General features: G+C 34.3%; 3 protein-coding genes and 1 long non-coding RNA gene across 10 annotated transcripts; 3 read left to right on the top strand and 1 right to left on the bottom strand.

Annotated features, from left to right (window-relative positions):
• The first annotated feature begins 183 nt into the window (after positions 1-183).
• LOC100779103 (protein MLN51 homolog) lies at positions 184-4,619 on the top strand. 4 transcript variants are annotated; one of them, XM_014768036.3, is made up of 13 exons: positions 184-992; positions 1,095-1,197; positions 1,293-1,507; positions 1,594-2,083; positions 2,174-2,429; positions 2,710-2,824; positions 3,073-3,192; positions 3,431-3,486; positions 3,575-3,648; positions 3,824-3,890; positions 3,978-4,057; positions 4,209-4,292; positions 4,374-4,619. In XM_014768036.3, the coding sequence occupies exons 1-10, from the start codon at positions 505-507 to the stop codon at positions 3,875-3,877; spliced, it is 1,971 nt and encodes a 656-aa protein (XP_014623522.1). In that variant the 5' UTR covers positions 184-504; the 3' UTR covers positions 3,878-3,890; positions 3,978-4,057; positions 4,209-4,292; positions 4,374-4,619. The 4 variants fall into 4 exon arrangements, with proteins under 4 accessions (XP_014623522.1, XP_014623521.1, XP_040865713.1 ...); XM_041009779.1 differs by having other exon boundaries at positions 186-992; positions 3,575-3,620; XM_014768035.3 differs by having other exon boundaries at positions 1,594-2,429.
• Positions 4,620-6,697: 2,078 nt separating this feature from the next.
• LOC100793827 (uncharacterized) lies at positions 6,698-11,288 on the top strand. 4 transcript variants are annotated; one of them, XM_006597079.4, is made up of 6 exons: positions 6,698-6,995; positions 7,342-8,451; positions 9,018-9,606; positions 9,701-9,923; positions 10,578-10,634; positions 10,862-11,288. In XM_006597079.4, exons 2-6 carry the CDS (start codon positions 7,461-7,463, stop codon positions 11,105-11,107), a joined length of 2,106 nt encoding a protein of 701 aa, XP_006597142.1. In that variant the 5' UTR covers positions 6,698-6,995; positions 7,342-7,460; the 3' UTR covers positions 11,108-11,288. The 4 variants fall into 4 exon arrangements, with proteins under 4 accessions (XP_006597142.1, XP_006597141.1, XP_040865712.1 ...); XM_006597078.4 differs by having other exon boundaries at positions 6,699-6,995; positions 7,315-8,451; XM_041009778.1 differs by having other exon boundaries at positions 6,733-6,995; positions 7,193-8,451.
• A 1,363-nt stretch (positions 11,289-12,651) lies between these two features.
• LOC100778570 (uncharacterized) lies at positions 12,652-14,762 on the top strand. The gene is made up of 4 exons (XR_003264683.2): positions 12,652-12,873; positions 13,123-13,185; positions 14,056-14,165; positions 14,443-14,762. It is a non-coding gene; the product is annotated as an uncharacterized lncRNA (long non-coding RNA).
• A 4,329-nt stretch (positions 14,763-19,091) lies between these two features.
• On the bottom strand, positions 19,092-20,507 carry LOC100786398 (F-box/kelch-repeat protein At1g80440). Its single transcript, XM_041009800.1, has one exon. The coding sequence runs from the start codon at positions 20,298-20,300 to the stop codon at positions 19,215-19,217; it is 1,086 nt and encodes a 361-aa protein (XP_040865734.1). The 5' UTR covers positions 20,301-20,507; the 3' UTR covers positions 19,092-19,214.
• Positions 20,508-21,962: the final 1,455 nt, after the last annotated feature.

The following is a 21,962-nucleotide window of genomic DNA, read 5'->3' as shown; positions in this document are numbered from 1 at the left end:
CCATTTAATTTATTTATTACAAAATAAATTAATATTAAAAATTAGATTTGATTAATTTTAATGGTTAGATTTGCAGTGTGCAATTTTTTGTACAGGATCGCGATCTGTGAGCAGTAATATCTCAGGTGCCATAATTCATTAGAGAAACCAATCACTTGCTCGTTACTCCCAAATCCGGAACCGACATTGAAATTCCTGAAATACCCTTCTTTTTTCTTCGTTCTCGGTTTCAATTGCCAACGACACAAATCAAATCTCCCAAATTATCTAATCTAGGGTTTCGTTTTCGCAAGGCGCAACCCTTGCCTTCCACTCTCACCACCCCAACCAATAATTAACCCTTCATTCTCTCTCTCACGCTCTCCCTTAGGGTTTGGGGTTTCCAATTGACTGCGCTCATTCACTTTTCTCTTCGTTATTCGACGCTCCACAAGGTTTTCGTGCGTTTCGGTGTTTGCGATTGATTCAGATTTTTCGGGTTTAGGTTTTTGAGGGGGTTTAGGAATGGCTACGGCAACTGAAGGGGTTGAGTACGAGAGTGATCCCGAAGAGGCCGCGAGATCGCTCGCAATGCGGAGAAGGCGCGAGGCCAGTGATGATGAAGAAACTGACGCCGACGCTGACAGAAGAGACGCCACTTCCGATCGCCGGATAACTCATTCTGTTGACTCCGACGGCGAGGGCGGCGTGGCAGATTATGATGACGAAGAAGACTTGGAAGAAGAAGAGGAAGCGGTGGAGGAGGAGGAAGAAGAGGAGGTAGAAGAAGAAGATTTAGAAGAAGAAGAGAGGAGTGAACATGAATATGAAGGAGGTGCTAATGGCACAGTGGTGAAAGATTCTGATGATGCTGATGTGAAAGCCCTTTTGGAGGAATCAGGGAATGGAGATGAAGAAGAGAAGAAGGAGAATGAACCATTTGCGGTGCCCACTGCTGGAGCATTCTATATGCACGATGATAGGTTCAGGGACAATGCCGGTGCACGTCACAGGTATCTAAATTTTCACTCAAACCTCTGCATAGTATGTGTGTGTAGTGTCACGTGGTTGAATTTAAGGTTTTGTTTTCTTTTTTGTTCTTTTGTGATTTTTAGGCGAATGCGTGGTGGAAGGAGACTGTGGGAGTCCAAGGATGATAGGAAGTGGGGACATGATAAGTTTGAGGAAATTACTTTGCAGGAAAGGCACTATAAAGAGGTGATGAGTTTGTAAATATGTAGTAGTAAAACTTTTTTTTTGTGGTTTTTTTGAAGTGAAAGAAACATTGCTAATGCATTCTGTATAAAATTTAGGGAAGGAGACCTTCTAAGGGTAATTTTCGAGGCCGTGGTGGTAAAACTCGAGGTGTTGATCGCAGTGGAGGATATGTTAGAGGTAACCGGAAAGGGTATGATAACAGAGGCAATCAAACTCAAGCACCAAAGAGTATTGTACGAGGGAGAGGACCCCGGAGGTACGAGCCTACTAGTAAGAACAATGATTCAGCATCCCTGGTGCAAAATAAACAGTGAGTACTTTGTATTTTGTAGGATTTCGCGCAACCTATACATGTTAAGGCTTTCTGATCATAATTTTGTTTTGTTATTTTCTAAGATCTGGGAAGCAGCCAGAGAAAACATCACATGCTAGTTCGGGAAAAACTTTTGCTCCTGTCTCTAATTCAGAGCCTGATCCTGTGCCTGCTAAGAAACAAGTGTTTGCATCAAGTTTGAATTATGCATCTCCCCCCTTTTACCCTTCGAGTTCTTCCAACAAAGATTTAAGTGTGGCACCAAAAGGGGATGTTCAAACGTGTGGTACAGGCAGGAATGTTTGCTCTGGTGTTGTGAATGATGGTTTTTTGGTTCAACAGAACAGTGCACTTCTTCGGGGAAAGAATGTCGTTGATCATGTTAGCATGGAGAAGCTGTATATTGATGGGCCTGGCGCACCATCTGCTGGAAAGGCTTTTAACAATATGCATATTCCACCACCTGGATCTTCTGGAGTTAATGCTTCTCAATCTGCTCATCCAAGAGGTCACGGGAGGGGTGGAGCAGTGCCAGTACAGATGAATTATCAGCCTGTTACCTCCCATAATCAAGTAAGTAAAATTGATCCAACACAACTCCAGGCTATTCAGAGAACTGCTCCAGGGCAAACTTCACCTTCTTTGCAAACCCCTGCTCCACAGGTTGGTAATCGACCTGGTAGTGGGTCTCAAGCTTCATCTCCCCCCAAAACATCCAACACGATTAGTTCATTGGATTCTGGAGAAATTGATGCAGCTTCAGATACCAGTAAATTGAAGGGTGCATTGGTTGGGAAGGGAAGGGGAGCTCCCCAGGGTAGTAGTGGAAGGGGCTCTTTTGTTTATGGTGGAGCTATGGGGACTGCTGGAAATATCAGTGGTAGTCATGGAGATCTGAACTTCCCAACCTTCTTGCCAGGTCAGTTTTTAATCAGCTGTTTTCTTGATAACAAGTATCACCAGTGCCAACTTAGTGGAAAATTGGGATCCAATAGATTTATTGTAACTTTGCATTTCTGTTGTTGGAATGCAATGTTCTCATGCACACGAAGTAGAATAGCAGCATTACTAGTATGAAAAGTCAAGTAGTTACTGTTTTGGTTGTGTTTTGTATCTGTGATTCTTTCAGAACAGATGCAGATTTTTTTTTGTTCTTTAATCAATTTTGCTGATTTTGATTTGGCCCTTGTGGGACACAGTTATGCAATTTGGTGGGCAGCATCCCGGTGGCATAGGAGTTCCTGCTGTTGGCATGGCGTTCCCTGGATATGTTGCTCAGCCTCAACTTGGTTTGGGAAACTCTGAAATGACCTGGTAAGGATATTAATGACTGAATTTTACCAGATGTTGACATAGTTGAAATCTCCCTGAGTGTGTGCATTTGTGTATGGTGCACACTTGCAATTTTGGCTAAGAATTTTATAATCAATATGATATTTAACTACTCTAATGGTTGAAATATCCTTACAAGTGTCTTCATATACTTTTTTGTAAGTAAAACATTTGTGTTCCTTTTTAGCTCCTTTTTGGAACACTATTTAAGTAGTTCCTTTTTGGTTTAGGCTACCAGTTTTGACCGGGGCAGCAGGTGCTTTAGGGGCTACGTATTGTCCACCCTATCTCACTGTTGATGGTTATCATGCCCGACAATCAGGACAAACATCTGCAACATCTACTTCAAGGTTGGTACTTTTATAGCTTTGTTATGAACTCAGTTTTACTTCTTAAAATTGCATGGCTTGGCATGAATGGTGACCTTTATATTTTATTTCAATTTTGTGTGAACTTGTGGGGTTGGAAGAGGGGGATTCATAATGAAATGGCTTTTGTCATGCTTTTGTTTCCTCCGTGCTAGATTTGATGTTGATGTAGCTTTTTTCTGGTTTTGTGATTTCTGTTTTCATGATTGAATCTTTGTAGCAAGGAAAATAATGTGAATAAAGCTAATAATGAATGGAAGCCACCACAGAAATCAGGTAAGACATTGATATTCTTTTTCCATTTGTGTTGTTTACCCATTGCCATTGGATGTTAATATATTTTTTGGAATTGATCTGTCTGCAGAGCCTGTAAATGATGAGTTTGGACAGCGGCAAAATAAGCCCCGCAGGCAAGTTGATTTGCGGAAACATTTTCATGTTGGTCATCTTAAATGAATTTTCCTTTTTGGAATGCTTGATCATGGTTTTGCCTTTTTTTGTGGGGTGGGGGGAAGGGGGGTCATTTTTCTTTGGATTTTAGGGGTAATATTGCTGGCATATTTTTTAGTTAGATCAACATGAACTCAATGAATGTTGGTTATGTTTCATGCAGATACTCAGAGATGAATTTTGGGCAATGAAGTGTTATAGAATGCAACTTGTTTGAATAAAAAGATAAGGTTTGTTATTTTCCTCTATTAATTAATGCATTATTATTCTTATTAGTGTTATAATTTTCTTAGTTTTCATAATTTTTTGTATTGCAGGCCTTCTTCCTCTTGGTCCTTTGTCTTCCAGCTTAGGCTCTGGAGTACTTTGGGCAGCGATATGTTTCAAGAATTTTTAGGTGATTACAGAACTTATATTTTTGTTGGGAATATTTTTTGAAGTTATATTTCCCAGTTCCCTCATGTTTTGGTATTGGTTGGGATTCCCCTTGGGATTTGTACACTGATACACCTCTTTTTTCTCTCCGTATTCAAATTTTTACCTTGCAGTTATATAACGCCTGTTCATGCTGTTCTCCATTTAAAGAAGTTACTTGCAGCTTGACAGGTGGTAGTTGCTTATGTAATTGTGCGGTAAGTATAAATAAATTTGAAGTTGATGTCCTTGTAATCGTTGCTGAGGGAAATTATGACAGTTGTTGGCTTCTTTGCCAGATTTTTCTTGCGTTTTGCTTTCGTGAAGCTCGTGAGAAACATAGGCAGGTTTTTCTACAACTATGAATGTGGGAAAAAAAGAACGACGATTGTTTTTCAGCAACTGATTGCTCGTGGAGATGAAAATTTCTCGTGTAAATAAATGGTTTTCTTGTTCATCTGGTATGTACTTGTGGTAAATTTATTACGAGACGTCAAATAGTGTAATACTCTTATTTTTCCAAATTCAAATTAGTGTTTCTGATTGAGTGGTTTTTGCTTTAGAATTTATTGTTTCTTCTATTGAGATTCAGACTTCGTGTCATCTCTGAAGGGAAGTTAATTTAGTACTGTTACCCAAGGCAGGTTTGGTATTCCATTAAAAGGATGGTTTTTATTTTGTTGTCCTCTATATCTTGGTTGATTAAATCGAAGTTAAGGAAATATATAATTTTAGTCCTTGTAAATGTATTTAATTTACTCTTTCTCCTTCAAGTTATGTGAAGAAAAAATAACAAAAAAAAATATTGTAATTTATGTAGGATAGATATATTATTACATTAGAATGATTGTATGTCATGTACTATTAAGTGGTGATAAGAATTATTTTAAAAACTGTAGTGTATGATGATGAAACCCCAATAAATTCGAAAATTCGCTTCATATAACGTCGTCAACAATTCGCTTCATATAAGTATTTATTGGATATATTAAAATCTCGAAAATTCGCTTCGTCAATTTCAGTCGATATATATTAACTACGAAATTGTGACTTTTTTTCATGATGGTGACGTATGATATTTAGTATAAATTACTAGTATTCTCCATTTCTCCTCTAGTCGATTTTAGTTAGAAAACTGACTTCTGAGATTTGATGTTTCGAGATGATTTTCTTCTTGGTTAAATTATGATTTTGTTTTTTAATTTATTATTTAGGTTTAATTTGATTCTTAAGTTTTTTTTTTATTCAATTTGATTCGTTAATTTTTAAAATTGATTTAATTTGATTATTTCATTTAAATATGTGCTTTGTGACAATTTTAAATCACACACGGACAGTTTTATACAAACTATAATTTTTTAATATAGTAAAATTAAATTGAATCATTTTTAAATTGAATCAATTTAACTTCAGAAAAATTAAAAGATTAAATTAGAATCTAAAATATAAATTAAAAGATAAAAAATTAATTTAATCTTTTTTCTTCTATATACTATTGCCTGACTGCCGCCAATTAAAAGGTAAAAACTCATCAGATGTTTATTTCTTTTCCATTTTTTTTTCTTTGTTAAATACAATCTTGGTCATCATATTTTGTCAAAATTTATAATTTCATCTTTTTATTTTAAAATAGTGATATTTGATTTTCCTATTTTAAAAGAATTACAATTTTGTTTATATTAATTTTTAATTAATTATTTTTTTATGATATCTTAAATGAATATATTAAATTTAAGATTCAATTGGATTGAAATAAAAAAATAAAACATTGACAAAATTAAAGATTAAACTAAAATTATGATTTTTTAAAAATAGAAAACCAAATGTTTTAATTTTAAATTGGATGAATGAAAATTGAAGATTGAATAAAATAATAAAACTTAAATTATATTTAAGCTTATGTTTTTTCAAGTGTAAAACTTGAAGGAATGTCTTTTTTGTGTTACCGGTTATCCAACAGTAGTGTTAAATTGTAATTTATTTCTATGGAAATCTTAATTAAATTTTACCTAGAACAGCAAAAGCGTAATTTTTAATTGCAATTTTAAAGCTGTCATTTTAAGATGATATCCGTCATATCACCATGTTTGATGGATGAACGTTTTTATTTTTTTCCCCTTTTGGGTGCATAAAAGATCTAGAGTAGACTGAACAAAAATAGAAAAGATCATTGTACACTTCTTTTTGCCATCCACAATAAACCAGCTTGAATAAAGAATTGTAGAAATGTGAGAAAACATTTCTTTCAATCTAAGTAAACATACATTATTAAAATGTTTATTACATACCAAATGAGACTAAACTTCTTAATAATCATTAAATGAACAATTTAACCTATCACGAATTATTTCCATAAAAAAAAACTAATAATAATTACACATAGTAACATTCATAATCAATATTATTTAATAATTTAACAATATTCTCATCATTAAACAATTAAAAAAAATCTGAGATTCCTCCAAAAATATCAGTTCCACGCTGATTGAATGATAAGTTAGAACAGGGCATGAAAGTCAAAGCGGTGGCACCAAGGTCAAACGGCAAAGAGGCCGTTGGATTGATCAAAGGGTAAGAATGTTTGGGTGATAAAACTCACCAATGGTGCAGTGAGAGAGGGAAGAAAGATCGCACGTGCACGACGCACGTGGTAGTATGAATTTGTCTCAGAATCAGAGTGAGAGTGAGACTGAGACCCTTGTAATTGTTTCTCTCTCTCTTTCTTCTTCCTACTAATAACTCTCAGCTCTCAAACAAACCTTGTCCCTCACAGTGCCAACTCTCTCTCTCAGAGCGTGTTTTTGACCTTAACGTGTACAATACAACGTGTTGAAGGAAGCTTAGCTCAGTCATGAATTGAAGGACCAACTTCAAGAATCGCTCTTCAAACTCAAATCATGCACAGATCTTCAACGATCCAAGTAATGCCCTTCTCTTCTCTTTTTTCTATTTTCTCCCTCTGTTGGGTTTCTTGGTTAAGTAACTTTACTTTCTTCATTTCATGCTTAGACACGAGTTCCTTTTTTTTTTTTTTTGGTTTAGAACAAGTAAATAGAAACCCAACTCTGTTTCGCAACAGTTAAAATTGTGATCTTTTACTTCCAATGTTTCTAGATAGACTTCTGTTTGGTAGGAGGTGCAATCTTGAAAGTCAAGGAGAATAACTGAACCATCTTGCGGAACTGTTTTTTCTTGTTTTCTGTTTGGATGAATTATGATGGAGAAATTAAATATTTGTAGCTTACTTCTTCCTTGTGGTGAATTAAGAAAACTACTGTTCGAGCTTGAAGCATTCCTTGAGGCTTTTGGTTGAATTTCGAGTGAGAATTGTCCCTAAAAGAGGATAGGATGAGGCTTCTTTAGTGATATGATAGTTCTGGAAAATAATGGAGGAAAGCATCAATAGAGGGGAATATCAGCCTAATTTGGCTAAACAGTCTTCTTTGAGGTTAGGTGGCAGTTTTAAATCAACACTGTCTGGAAGATCAACTCCACGAAATTCCCCTTCATTTCGGCGACTTAATTCTGGCCGAACGCCAAGAAAAGAAGGAAGGAGCAGCGTAGGCGGTGCTCTGTGGTTTCGAAGCAATCGTTTACTTTTGTGGTTGCTTCTAATCACCCTCTGGGCTTATCTTGGATTTTTTGTTCAGTCCAGGTGGGCTCATAGTGATAAGAAGGAAGAATTTTCTGGCTATGGAACCGGGCCGAGAAATACCAACTCAGATGCTGAACAGATTCAGCGACGTGATTTGCTTGCTAGCAATAAATCATTATCTGCTAATAATGACACTGATGCAGATATCGCTGGGATTAGTAAAACTATAAATGTAGCTTTGGCCAAGAACGACAATGATGTTCCATCTCATCGTAAAACAAGCTCAAAGAATAGGAGCAAGGGCAGACGTTCTTCAAAAGGTAAATCACGTGGTAAGCTGAAACCAACTACAGAAATTAAGAACACTGATATAGAGGAGCAGGAGCCCGAAATTCCTACAACCAATAGTACGTATGGATTGCTGGTTGGTCCGTTTGGCCCAATGGAGGATAGAATTCTGGAATGGAGTCCTGAGAAACGTTCTGGGACATGTAACAGGAAGGAGGACTTTGCACGTCTGGTTTGGTCCAGAAGATTTATCTTGATATTCCACGAGCTTTCCATGACCGGAGCTCCACTTTCAATGATGGAGTTGGCAACTGAACTTTTGAGCTGCGGGGCTACTGTTTCAGCTGTTGTGCTTAGCAGAAAAGGTGGTTTGATGTCAGAGCTTGCTAGGAGACGGATCAAGGTGCTTGAGGACAAAGCAGATCTCAGCTTCAAAACTGCAATGAAGGCTGATCTTGTAATTGCTGGTTCAGCTGTCTGTGCATCATGGATTGGTAAGCACATTCGTGACATTTCCTTATGTATATTGTAGTGTTTAGTGTCAGAAAGTCCTTGGAGTTTTCAAACTAAACAATGGCCGCCCCATCTCTCGCGCCCCCCCCCCCCCCCAAAACTGTTTTAGTTTAGACTATTTCAAAGCTATATAAATGAATGTGCTTTGAAGAACTTTAGTCTTCTGGAGACACATTGCAACAATGCTAAAGGCTTAATTCTACTCTCATACTAATTCTAGAATTATTGGTATAGGACTTCCTAAACTTGTCATGCAATGATACAATATTAGTACTGTCTCATCACCATGCCTCACTTCCTTCCTTCATATATACAGCTAACCTTTTAATCATTTGAAGTTTGAACCATGGAAATTGATAAAACAAATGAGTTTGATTATACGTGGAGGTATGCATATTGCTTTATTGGTCGATTGGAATCTTCTACCGTTATCAATCTGTAAACAGTGGTATATTTTGTTGCAGTTTATAATTTGTCACTGAGAGTTTGTAATTCCATTTCTCTACATGTCTTAATAGAAAATCATTATCGTTTTATATGTTTCCAGAACAATATATTGAACATTTTCCAGCTGGTGCGAGCCAAGTTGCCTGGTGGATTATGGAAAATAGACGAGAGTACTTCGATCGTTCAAAGGATGTATTGCACAGAGTAAAGATGTTGGTTTTTCTTTCGGAATCACAATCTAAACAGTGGCAAAAATGGTGTGAAGAGGAAAGCATAAAACTGAGATCCCATCCTGAAATTGTTCCATTGTCTGTTAATGATGAACTGGCATTTGTAGCTGGTATTCCTTCAACACTTAACACTCCATCCTTCAGTACCGAGAAAATGGTTGAGAAAAAGCAGTTATTGAGGGAATCAGTCCGAAAAGAAATGGGCCTAACTGATAATGACATGCTTGTGATATCTCTAAGCAGCATCAACCCTGGGAAGGGCCAGCTATTGCTTCTTGAATCAGTAAGCTCAGTACTTGAACAAGGACAGTCACCAGGTGATAAGAAAATGAAAGAAGTATCAAATATAAAGGAAGGCCTATCTTCCCTGGCTAGAAAGCATCGTATTAGAAAATTGTTGCCGTTGATGAGTAATGGGAAAGTAGCTTCGAATAGTATCTCAAGCAATTCTTTAAGCAGGTTACATGAATTTAAAAAGAATGTTTTATAACTTACGGTTGTATAGTATCCAATTTTTATATATTGCACTGATTATGAAAACTGACATTCACAGAAGGAAACAAGTGTTGCCTAATGACAAAGGAACAATTCAACAATCTCTCAAACTTCTCATTGGTTCTGTTAGATCAAAGAGTAACAAGGCGGATTATGTTAAAAGCCTTCTAAGTTTCTTAGAACAACATCCAAACACCTCGACATCAATTTTTTGGACTCCAGCCACAACACGGGTTGCCTCACTTTACTCTGCCGCAGATGTTTATGTTATAAACTCTCAGGTAAGTCTTGATTAAAGGTTAAATTATTTTTAAAGTAGTACGCAAAATGTTTATACATACATATATAGTTGTAAGTATGCTTATATAAAAATCTAAAACTTTTTCATTCATTGTTTAAGTATGCATGTGTTTATGAATCCAGTTTATATCTGACATCCGTATAGCTCCAAACATAGCTAATTGTAAATGAAAAAAAAATGTTTCTCTATGTTGGAAATATTATCATGATGTCACTGTAAGTTATTTGTCGAGGTATATGAAATATATTGATTTTTTTTTTCCGATTTGGATTTTCATCATATTAACTTGAAGACTTGAAGTTCTTGCCTTATCCCATTTCTGGAGTATGCTTGCCTGTCTTATGACTCGTTATATTAAGATGTTTGAATTTTGACTAACCCTGTTTAGTTTTCTCTATAAATCAAAGATAATATTTAGTGAGCAATCAATGAAATCGTTGTAAATAACAAAGAATCCTGTTTTGGGCTCTGTTTTGCATTGAAACATAATCTAAAGCATTTCATTTTGCAACTTGACATAATAGCTGAAACTACACATTCCAGATATTACTACATTTGGAGTCATCAAATTAATTGTAGAAAGAAATATTCTCTATTGTGCAAAGCTGTTGCTAATTAAAGAAATGGTGAACAGGGGCTGGGAGAAACATTTGGACGTGTGACTATAGAAGCAATGGCGTTTGGTCTTCCGGTATGATTTATATTTTCTCCTTAAACTCATCAAGATTATTGTTACTGAAGCATATGCATGTAATTGTAGCCTTAAAGTAAAAGACAATGCCTTCTAATAACATTTTTGGCTCTTAAAAAAGCTGCAATTGGGGATGGATCTAGTGTGGGATTAATAATATTTTCTGTGCTTCTATCTGTTAACTTGTTCAGTGAAAGTATGTCCTCATGTTCATTTCGGTGGAGTAGGTTCTTGGGACGGACGCTGGAGGAACACAGGAGATTGTTGAGCACAATGTTACAGGTCTTCTTCATCCTGTTGGACATCCGGGGAATCTTGTTCTTGCACAGAATCTCTGGTTTTTACTCAAAAACCAGTCGGCAAGGAAGCAAATGGGGGTGGTAGGAAGAAAGAAGGTGCAGAAGATGTATTTGAAGCAACAGATGTATAAGAATTTTGTAGAGGTTATTGCTAGGTGCATGAGAAGCAAATAAGTGAAAGAACTGCTTGGTACTTGCAATGCAATGCTCCCATTCTTTTATTGGATTGCACAAACCCGTGACTGTTAGTTTCTTTGTACTACTACTACTGAGTCCAATTTATGAGAAAGATTACCGGCTCCTTTGTTTTCTTTCATTTGGACAAAATAAATAAATATAGAGATGTTCCTGAAAAGCAGTATTCATATGTGTTTGAGTGCAAATCAATAAATTTAGTGGTTACGATAAATAGAATAAAACTGAGCGTGTACAATGAAATTATCAAAGTGAAAAAGGAGTCATTTGTCTCCTTTTCCGGCCCGATATATTTTGATCAGAGTATAACAGAATATTTTTGTTTTATAAGCTACAGAATCAATGGTTATTTCCTTGGCACCTCTATCTCTATCGCATTATGCATTAAATATTGAGGGGGGGGGGGGGGGAACTCAAGTGTTAAATCATCTTGGCCTGCCTTGGGAAAATTATTGCATTGTTTGGAACTATCATATGTTTATGGTTTCGGTTAATTTTCATGATACATTGTTAAAATTTTCAATTTACAAGAAAGTTAATAAAACTGGGTTTAAGTGTCATGTGAAAATTACTTGGGACTAAATTAATTTCGGAGCATACATAACTTATCCTATCCTAATTTGTTGAAAACATCATTTTTCATGAAAAATAGTTTAATGAAAACATACATCCAATCTCAAGGCAGAGGGCGGTAGTTTAGAGTTTCAAGTTTAAAATACAGGATTTAGAATAAATCAGATAAAATATCATTTAATTAATTATTAATTTATAGTAATATATAGAGAATGATGAAATTACACTGGTTTAACTTAAACAAGTGTTCTTAACTTCACATAGAATATAATTTTTATCAATCCAATCATTAAATTATATTTACACATTATCAAGATTGTCTTAATCAAATTTTGTCAAAATTGAACATCAATAAATAAGTAATCAAATGATTTATATCTTAATATATTTTAAAAATTTATATTACATCAATTTTAATCTATATCAATAAGATAACAAATAATTTTGGATTAATATAGAATTTTATACATATGATTTATGTTAAAAAAATTTCAATCTAACGGGTGTTAGAAAACATTATCTAATTAAAAGTTATAATTTAATGTCTTCTCTTAATTATATAATTAAGAGAGAGATCATATTGCTTAGATGAAGAAAATAGAGGCAAAGGTCACTTGGTTGATGTCTGTGTTTAAAGAAATTAAAATCAGTCTTTTAATGAATTGGGTGATACCCTTAATGCAGAATTAAAAAAAAAATAGTAGCAATTTTGTGCATATCTCAGACTCAAACAAGAGGTGAAGTCGATTGAAAATCAATTGAGTGTGCGCGCGTGGTGGTTGGCCACCGCGAACAGCCAAACAAACTATTCTAAAAATGTGTCCTACTATTAAATTAATATTCCAGAGAGACGTTTCAACAGAGCTAGCTATATCTAATATAGGTTAATTCCAAAGATGTCAATAATAATAATATAGGTTTCAATTAAACCAATGCAAATATATCTTTTGCACATGCAGCATCTCTCGTCACCTTGCATATTCACAAGTCACAAGTGTGATAGCAGAGGTGAAGCCTGCGATTCTGATGGTGCTGGTTCAGGTTCCTTATGCTGGAGTTAGCATCTTGTTCAAATTGGTTGCGAATGATGGGATGAGCTTAAGGGTTCTTATGGCCTATCGCTACCTCTTTACTTCTGTTTTCATGATTCCTCTTGCCTACTTTGTCGATAGGTGCATCCATGCATGCCAACTTTTTTTATAATTTGGTTCTCCCATGTTTCATTCCTCTTTCCATGTACATGTGTTGTTGCTAGCTAATATAAACACGTGACTTTGTAGATTTTGAAAACGAGTAATGTTTATGTGTATATTTTTTCACCCACTCTTCGTATAATCATCTATTTTCACACTTGATGCTCAATAGTTAAACTGTTTTATTTATCGAAACACAATTGAAGTCGTGGATTTATGCTTCCACAGAAAGAGCAAGCCAAGGATAACCGTGAAAGTACTCTGTCAAGCATTTCTTTGTGGTTTATTTGGGTAAGTTCAATCCTTTTTTTTATATATGATAAATCTTTATGAAGGAAATATTAAGATGCAGCTATAATTTCTTCAAAAAAAAAAAAGATGCGGCTATAATATTATATTGAACTAATTGCAGTCATTTAAGCTCTTAGAGTTTTTGTTGGGATGTAATTATTTTGCGTACGTCTACATAGATGTTCCTTAACTAATCTGTTAATTAAAAATTTCTTAGTCTTAAATGATGTGGCCAAATATACAAGTGTAATTGTATTAGTCTGCTTGTGCAAGTACGAGAAATGTGCTAATAATATGATCTGTAATATACTCTACTGAATATACTCTTTATGATTTATTCAAATTTATAAAAATCATATAAATTTGTGGGTTTCTTTTGAATAAGCTCTTAGCGAGTTTTTGTAGTTCCTTTTTTAGTTAGGACAAAATCTATATACAGTTTCTTAACTGTTATTTATTTGTTTTTTTAATCAAAATTAGAGTTTTATTTCAGTGGTATGCATGCAAACTTTTTATCACGTAAATTATTGAAATAAAACTCAAATTATAATTAGAGAATAATACAAACAATATCTATAAAATTGTATCTAAGTTTTGTATCGTGATAGTGTGTTTCTTTATACATAGACCCTACGAGTATGGTTAATTAATCAATTAACAACTTAAATGCTTCCTCTGTCAAATATAATACAGTATATAATTGGAAGGCAGAGAAAATGAATAAACGAAATTTAAACTCATTAGAAGTCAAACATATATCCGAACATACCCTTACAGTTAAAAAGGCCATACACATATTAAATGAAATTTTTAGTACATACATGATGCATACACTAAATTTGAATTTGGCATTACTTGTTGCAACATCAGGGCAACCATACACCAAAATTTATTCGTGGCAGCAATTTCTTTGGCAAGTGCAACATATGCTACGGCAATATACAACCTCATTCCTGGTTTATCTTAGCTCTCTGCTTTGGGTAGGCTACTTGTTCTCACTTCATATACACCCTTTCTCTTAAACTAGTCCCTATTCTATTGTATAAATATCTAATTCTTAACCCCCTCAATTCGATATTTTATACATTTATCTTCATCTCTCAACTTTTATCTTTTATATATATATATATATATATATATATATATATATATATATACATCTAAAAAATATTCCCCAAAATAAAATCGACAACAAATGTTACTCCCACAAAAGACATTAGTCATATTTTAATTTCAACTTGTGCTATATATTCTCAGATTGGAAAGGTTGAACATTGGAACATCAGCAGGGAAGGCCAAGGTGGTTGGCACTGTAATGGGAATAGGTGGAGCGATGATGCTCACCTTCTATAAGAACATTGAGATTCACATCTGGTCAACGCATGTCAACCTGATGCCAAATATTATAAAGCCACACAATGTGTCTCCCACTAAAATTTCTGGTTCTTTTATTGCTTTCGGCACTTGTCTATCCTATTCAGTATGGTTGGTAATTCAGGTGACCTTCCATCACTTCCGATAAACTGTTATCACAAGTCTTAATCATTATAAACATTAGCCAGCGACATAGACCTAAACTTGAAATCCTGTGCATTTATTGTTATATATATTAGAGAAATGTATTAGTACAACAAATTTTATAATTATGAGAGAAAAAGAAAGTATATGATGTAATAAGTGAAATGATAAGAGAGAAATAAAGACGAGAAATTTGTTTTATGAATTACATAACACTATATATGTGTGTGGTAAGCTAAGATGAGTGCGAAATTTCCTTGGCATTACAAAAGTGCAGCTTTGATGTCAGTGATGGCCTGCATTCAATCAATTACATATGCTCTATTGATGGAAACAAATCATAGGAATCGTTGGAGGCTTGGCTGGAATATCAGACTTCTCACTGCAGTTTAATAATACATATCGTTGACTATATGTATTGAGTCAACAATCCGAGTTTATATAAATTTCAGCTAATTGACACATTAATTGTATTAGGGTGTTGTGCCTTCTGGATTTTGTTGGGTTCTGACTGCGTGGTACGTGCGCTTTATACTGCGGCTTTCAACCCCCTCTTCCTAATTCTAGTAACCATTGCAGGCTCTCTGCTATTGGATGAAAGGCTCTATTTGGGAAGGTTCAAATCAAACATTCATTTATTTGTTATGCGTTATTAATTGGCATATATAAACTGATGTAATTTTTGGTTCTAAATTAGAGCATAATAGGATCAATTTTTGCGTTATTCATTGTCTTGTGGGGTAAAGGTAAAGAATTGAAGAGAACTTCCGAGAAGTATAAAAAAAAAAAGACTCACTTGATGTTAACCGTTGGAGAAAATTACCACAAATCATGCAGATGGGAATGGTGGTGATGGAAAAGAACAAAGTGCAGCGAAAGATGTTTCAATAAGTGGGACAGAAGAAAATAAAAATCAAGGAAATTCCAATTGATCACCGGTCCATCAAGAACTCAAAATGTAGTGCCTAGTGCGCACTGACTTTTACTTTTTCTCTTTTCTTTCCTTTTCCCTGTCCGTAGCAATGGTTTTTTTTTTTTGTTGTTGCTCATAGCAGTGTTTTTTTTTTGGCTTGTCCATAGCATTGCTTAACTGAAACAGAAATGAGGGGGGAAATAAAACAAAGGGAAACCTATTTAAGCTCATCAGAGATTAAATAAGTGTGTGAGTTTTTATAAACCTTCTAAAACATTTTTTGGATTCTCATAAATAAAAAATAAACTAACTGAAGAAGGCATAATAATTCAAGAGAATTAAGTCAAGAATTATATATAGGTGAAATGAATAAATGTTTAGAATAATACATTTTCTTTTGTGTGGAAGTCGACCTATAAAAGCTGGAATTCAGTACTATTTAGAGGGTGTTGATTTCGAACCTTTACTATATAGTTTTATTTTATCTTGCACTATTGAACGTCCTCGTGGCGGATGTTGTCTTTTAATACAGATACATTGTGAAACTATATTCGTAATTCAGTGTGAGCATATAAAAACATTTTATAGCCAATCCTAATTTATTTCGAGGGTTAAACAAACCTTTCACATACCCAAACTTATATACCCGGTTTTAATAGTAAGTACTTCAACACTTTAAAAAAAAGTGTAGATTACTTAACCCATAGTTATTATTATTGCTTCTTATCAGTTATCACAATTCGTTTTTATCCAAGTCACTTTGTCAGTATCATAAGAATGTTCAATGTAGGGAAATACAACTTGGAAGAAGTGGCAAAGTGGCCAATTAGTACAGCCTTTACTCTTTTTTCTTTTGAGCATCAGCCTTTACTCTTGAAAAATACAAATAACATATTTTTAACAAATTTTTTATTGAATTTGTTATCCTACTCAAAAAGGCAGTGATTCATTCATGTATAGCTCTCAATAATTGAAGAGTATTCAGAAAGAAAAAGGTGCGAAAAATTCTGCATTAATCTAGCCTATGAGTCCAAAAAGTAAAGACATCTTATTCAATCTTTAGTAAATTTACAAAAAGGATGTATTAATAACTGGTTTAATCGTAATTAAGATTGAGACTAATTAGGGGATTACAGATAAGTATGATTTTCCTTTTTTTTTTATCGAACATCATGATGGTCAGAGAGCCTTGCACGCAAGTCGCAACCCTCAAGTACGAAAGCGATAGATTTTAATGGCGAGTGATTAAACTCGAGGTTTAGCTAAAGTTAAATTGATGGTTACAAGATCCATTTATCTAATTATAAAAAGAATTTAAATGAGATATATTGTTGTTATAAATTTTATTTATACTTTCATCTATTAAAATTATAGTGTATAATAAGATTGCTAATTTTATAATCATTATTTAAAAAAAATTATTAATGTATCTTTAATTGATTGATAGTATAAATTAATAATTCATGCAAATTAAACTCTCTAAAAATATTCTTGTTTAATGTCACATTTAATCCATTATATTTCGTAGTTATTTTTTCCTTAATATATTAAGTTTTAAAAATTTTATTTTGATCTTTATATTTTTAAAATGTATCATTAACTTTTAAATTTAAAAATAGATAATTAGTAGTGATCCGTACATAGAAAATTGATACGTACGACATAAAATATTAAAAATTTATCATATTTGGATTTGGATTATTTGGAAAATTTAAATTTGTGAGAACTTAGAATTTGACATGAAATTAAAACACCGATTCATATTGGGGAATTTTAGCTTGGATCCATTGAATGATAATATATTAAAGTAGAAGTTGTGAATCTTTTTGAGAAAGAAATGAAACAAATTTTAGAATCACATTACACTTTATTTATATTTCAACAGCTACAAGTGAAATTTTTTCTAACGGCTAAAGTAACATTGTACTCCTTTTACTTTAGTTTTTTATTGCTTAGCAACCTTGTTTTAGAGAGGGCAACCATTGCCTTGGAAGCAATAATTTTGGTGCAAATGAGGTGGAGGTTGCTTCATAAGCAATCCTATAAATTTATTTTCTTGATGTCGATTCGGGTACTTTAATATATCAAAAGTGATTTTAAATCATTTTAAAATTTGAAAATTATTAAATAAGTAATGTTTCTAACAGAACATTAAAAAGATGATCAAAATAAAATGTTTCAAAAATAGAAATGATTAAAATGAAGCTTTTAAATTTTAATATTAAAAAACAAAATAATTATGAAACACAATGAATAAAAAATCACATTAAACCTAAGAATTTAACTGTTCTAATACTTGTAAATCAAAGTACATAAACGTCCTAAAAGTGAGCATACTTTTGGAAAAGGATAATTTTTTATATCTTTTACTCCAAACATATTTTTTTAAAGGAGTCTTACATCCAAACATAGCCAAAGTCTTCGGATCCATAAAAGAATCTTGTTAATACTTTCGAGTAGACAGATCAATTATAAGCTTGTTGGGAGCAATACATGTTTTGTAAAAGTTTGTTGAGAATCGAGGGAGACCCAAGAAATTGAGAAAGAAAAATAAGACGAATTGATTTTTCATTCTAGGCAAAACATCAATTTGTTGTACTTCACATCTAGCGCTATCTAGTATGCAATTTTCCATCATGTGTGTTCTAACTCCAAACAAAAGGGGGAAGTCTGTATCCGACGCCGATCATTGTGCACTCCCCATATCTATGCTTTAGAATTGAATTTTGTGAAGTTATGTTGGAAACATTAAAGGGAGGGTGTTGAAAATTGCTTAGTTGTTAGATGTTTATCTATATGATGTATCCGTTTTAGACAGAGTCTAAATACTGTTTTCCTAGTCTTAAGGAGTACGGAATGTTATCTGATTTTATTTTGTAGTTGCAACAACAAATGCTGCAAATGTTTTTCCTATTTAAACTCACTAAGTTAATCTTCCGTTTCGAAGAATTAGTTTCATGAGATAACTTCCAGAAAGAAAAAAGGATGTCATTTCTCGTGTATACTTATTTAGAAGTCTCTAACAGTCCATAAATAAAATTAGAGAAAAAGATATTTTCTCATATACTGTCTTTCAATTAGTATAATTGTTTTTACATTAAAATATATATTATTGACAAGGAATTTAACCGTTCTGATACGTGTAAGACAGACCATAAAAAGTGTCTTGACAATACGTTTGAGTAAGAATAACAATGAATAAGTTCGTTGGGAGTAGATGTTTTTCATAAGTTGATTGAAAAGGACCGAAGAATTTGGCAAAGAAGAATAAGGCGAATTAATTTTTTCTCTTTAAGCAAAACGTCAATGAAGTGTAAGCACATGTTCATTTGTTACATTTTTCCTTGTTGTACTGCACATCGGTGTAGGGGCACCGAACCTCTGTATCGCAATTGTACTACAACTCCTTAAAAGCTAGTAAAGTATAAACTAAAATGATAAAGCTTTTGAGTAGTAAGTGAATAAAGCAACCAAAGAAAACAAAAATGTTGCTTCATATAACCATATTTACACAAACTCCCCGAAACAAAACTGAAGTACTATGCACCAATAATATTCAGCATTTTAACTTGATAAAAAAAAAACAAGTCAAGTAGTACTAAATTTGGAGAAGGCAACCAGATTGCACGTGACCAGTGTAGTCCTCTGGGCTGGCAAGTTTAGTCCAAGCCCGATTTTTCAGATCCAACACAAAGCCCATATGTGGTTCCCCAAACCCACTCGATCCAATTACCAGCATCAACCCTTCCCACACTCCCACGCACGCAACGTTCCGTATCTCACCCGGCACCTTCGCCACATTCCGCCACGTGTCCCCGTGCAGCGCCACCACGTCACCACCCCGGCACATGAACATTCTCCCCTCCGCACCATCCGCGCCGTCGACGCACGTGCGCGGACACGCGGCGGCATCTAAGAACTCCTCCTCCACTGGGCCCCACTTCCACTTGGCAACGTCGAAAACCTCCGCGCTCCGCTCGAAGCGCCCCTGCATCTCCGTGCAGTACCCTCCGACGACGCAGAGCGCGCCGCCGCGTCGGAACACGGCCTTGCACTCGTCTCGCTCACGCGACATGTCGGGGAGCGGGACCCACACGTCCATGGCCACGTCATACGCAAGCGCTGACCTCAGCGCGTTCTTCTCCTCGTCGTGTCCGCCCGCGACGTAAACCGTGCGATTCTGATCCGACGCGCAGGCGAAAAACGTGCGGGGCCCACCCGGCATGTCGGCCCCACGGCGCCATTTGGCCGACAGGAAGTTGTATATAAAAACCGAATTCGACGCTTTCCACGAATCTGGGTCCCACCCGCCCATTACGACAAGGTCGAACCCGACACCCGCTATCTGACAGAACATGGGGAGCCCGAAAGCGAGTTCGGGTCCCAGGGGTAACTCGCACCATGAACCCGTCTTCGGTTCGAATACGCTGAGCCGGTAAACCGGGTTGGTGGTGGACTTCGCGAGCAAACCGGTTCGGGTTTTATCGGAGTCTATCTTGGACTGAACCGTGACGAGGATTTTCTGGGCTTGTTTGGTGGTTCTCCTCCGACGGTGAAAGTCCGGCGAGTGAATCTCCGCGCTCCAGCCTTTGCAGACTGAAGCAACCGCCGGGAATTGATCATAGGGAACCCTAATCAAACAGTCTCGGGCTACGTCCTCTGGTAGACCTGAAATCAACTCCATGGTAACAAAAAACGAAAAACGAATCTGAAATTATTATTATAGAATCAGTGAAGAGCCATGCAATGATTGAGAAGAAGAGGGGTTTGTTAGTTTTGGGGGAAAAAGGTTGAAATTTGAAAAGGAGAATCTTCAAGTGGTGAAAGAGAGTGTGGAATGAATAATAATAATAATATGAGAGAGGGTTTTATAGGGGGGCGCATGGTGTTCCAGATAAGTTTTGAGTGATATCGAGATTATAAAAAAATAAACCGTGGGTCTTCTAGAAGGTTTTCGGGAAACCGGCAACTGGCAAACAGAAAAAGTTACAACCAGCGGTGACCACTGGAACCTATCACCTGTCGCTTTCAATTTCTTGACACATAAAATACTATAGTAGTACATATTTAGGCAAATCATTCTTAAACACCTCTTATGTGTTTACATTTTCAGAGATGTAAAAAATAAGTAATTAATTTGATAAACTAGAAAAATTAGAGCTGTTTAAAATTCCTGTGTCTAAATATAATCACCCATGTCTTTATTGCAATAATTCATGTTTAGTGGGTTTCTACTTAACTGAATCCGTAAGTAAGTTAAACGCCCGTTTCAAACTTCTGAACAGCACTATAAGTACCTATTTAAAACTACTAGTACTAATAATATCCAATATTGTCATTATCGTGATTTGTGAACAAAAAAAATAAATGTATAAAGATAAAACCATGGGTGTTCTAGAAGGTTTTCAGGAAACCGTCAACTGGAAGAAAGAGTAGGGATTATTACTATTCAAAGCAGCAGTTGTTGTGTTAAATAAATAAATCCGTCCCCTTTCACTCGATAAATTGATTGATTTGTGTAGTAAAAAAATGTATATTGATTATTTATTTTGTTGGATAAAGAAATTTAGATTAATTTAATTAACTAACTTTCCAGTTTAAATATGAAGTAAATAACTTATAATTAATTTAATTTTTAATTTCAATCAATTTAATTACTTCAATTTATAATAAATAAATAAATTTAAATATATAATTTATATTGTGATTAAAACTCGTAACAAATAAATTTTTTATTGATATAAAAAATTAAAAGAGATAAAACATTCAGAATTTTTTTTAAAAAAAACTCACATTATTAAGCAACTCTTAAAAACATTTTAATTAAACAGTAGTTCTTGCAAATACTCTAATTCAAGATAGTCAATAGCATATTCTTATATGCTTAAATATAATTTTAATTCTCTTATTTTAAAATAGAGATAGAGATGTTTATTTTTTTATTTTAGAAAAATCATAATTTTATTTAATCTTCAAATTCTTTTATATTTTTTTTATTTTTTACATTTTAATTAGTTTTTTAAAATAGAGATTGAGATGTTTATTTTTTTTATTTTAGAAAAATCATAATTTTATTTAATCTTCAAATTCTTTTATACTTTTTTTTATTTTTTACATTTTAATTAACTAATGATATCTTAAATAAGTATATTAAGTTTATGATTCAATGAAATCAAAAAAATGAAAAAAAAATTAAAATTATGGATTTTATAAAATAGTAAGATGAAGTGATATACCCTAAGAGTGTGTTTGGATGGAAAAATTTAAAATTTTGAGAAATTTTAAATTCTAAAAATTTTAAATACTTCAATTGAAATTCTTTTATTTTTAAAATTTTGTGTTTGGA

Source organism: Glycine max, chromosome 15, assembly GCF_000004515.6.
Source record: "Glycine max cultivar Williams 82 chromosome 15, Glycine_max_v4.0, whole genome shotgun sequence".
Taxonomy (NCBI): domain Eukaryota; kingdom Viridiplantae; phylum Streptophyta; class Magnoliopsida; order Fabales; family Fabaceae; genus Glycine; species Glycine max.
Note: the sequence above shows the minus strand (reverse complement) of the source record. Positions and strands in the feature narration are given on the sequence as shown.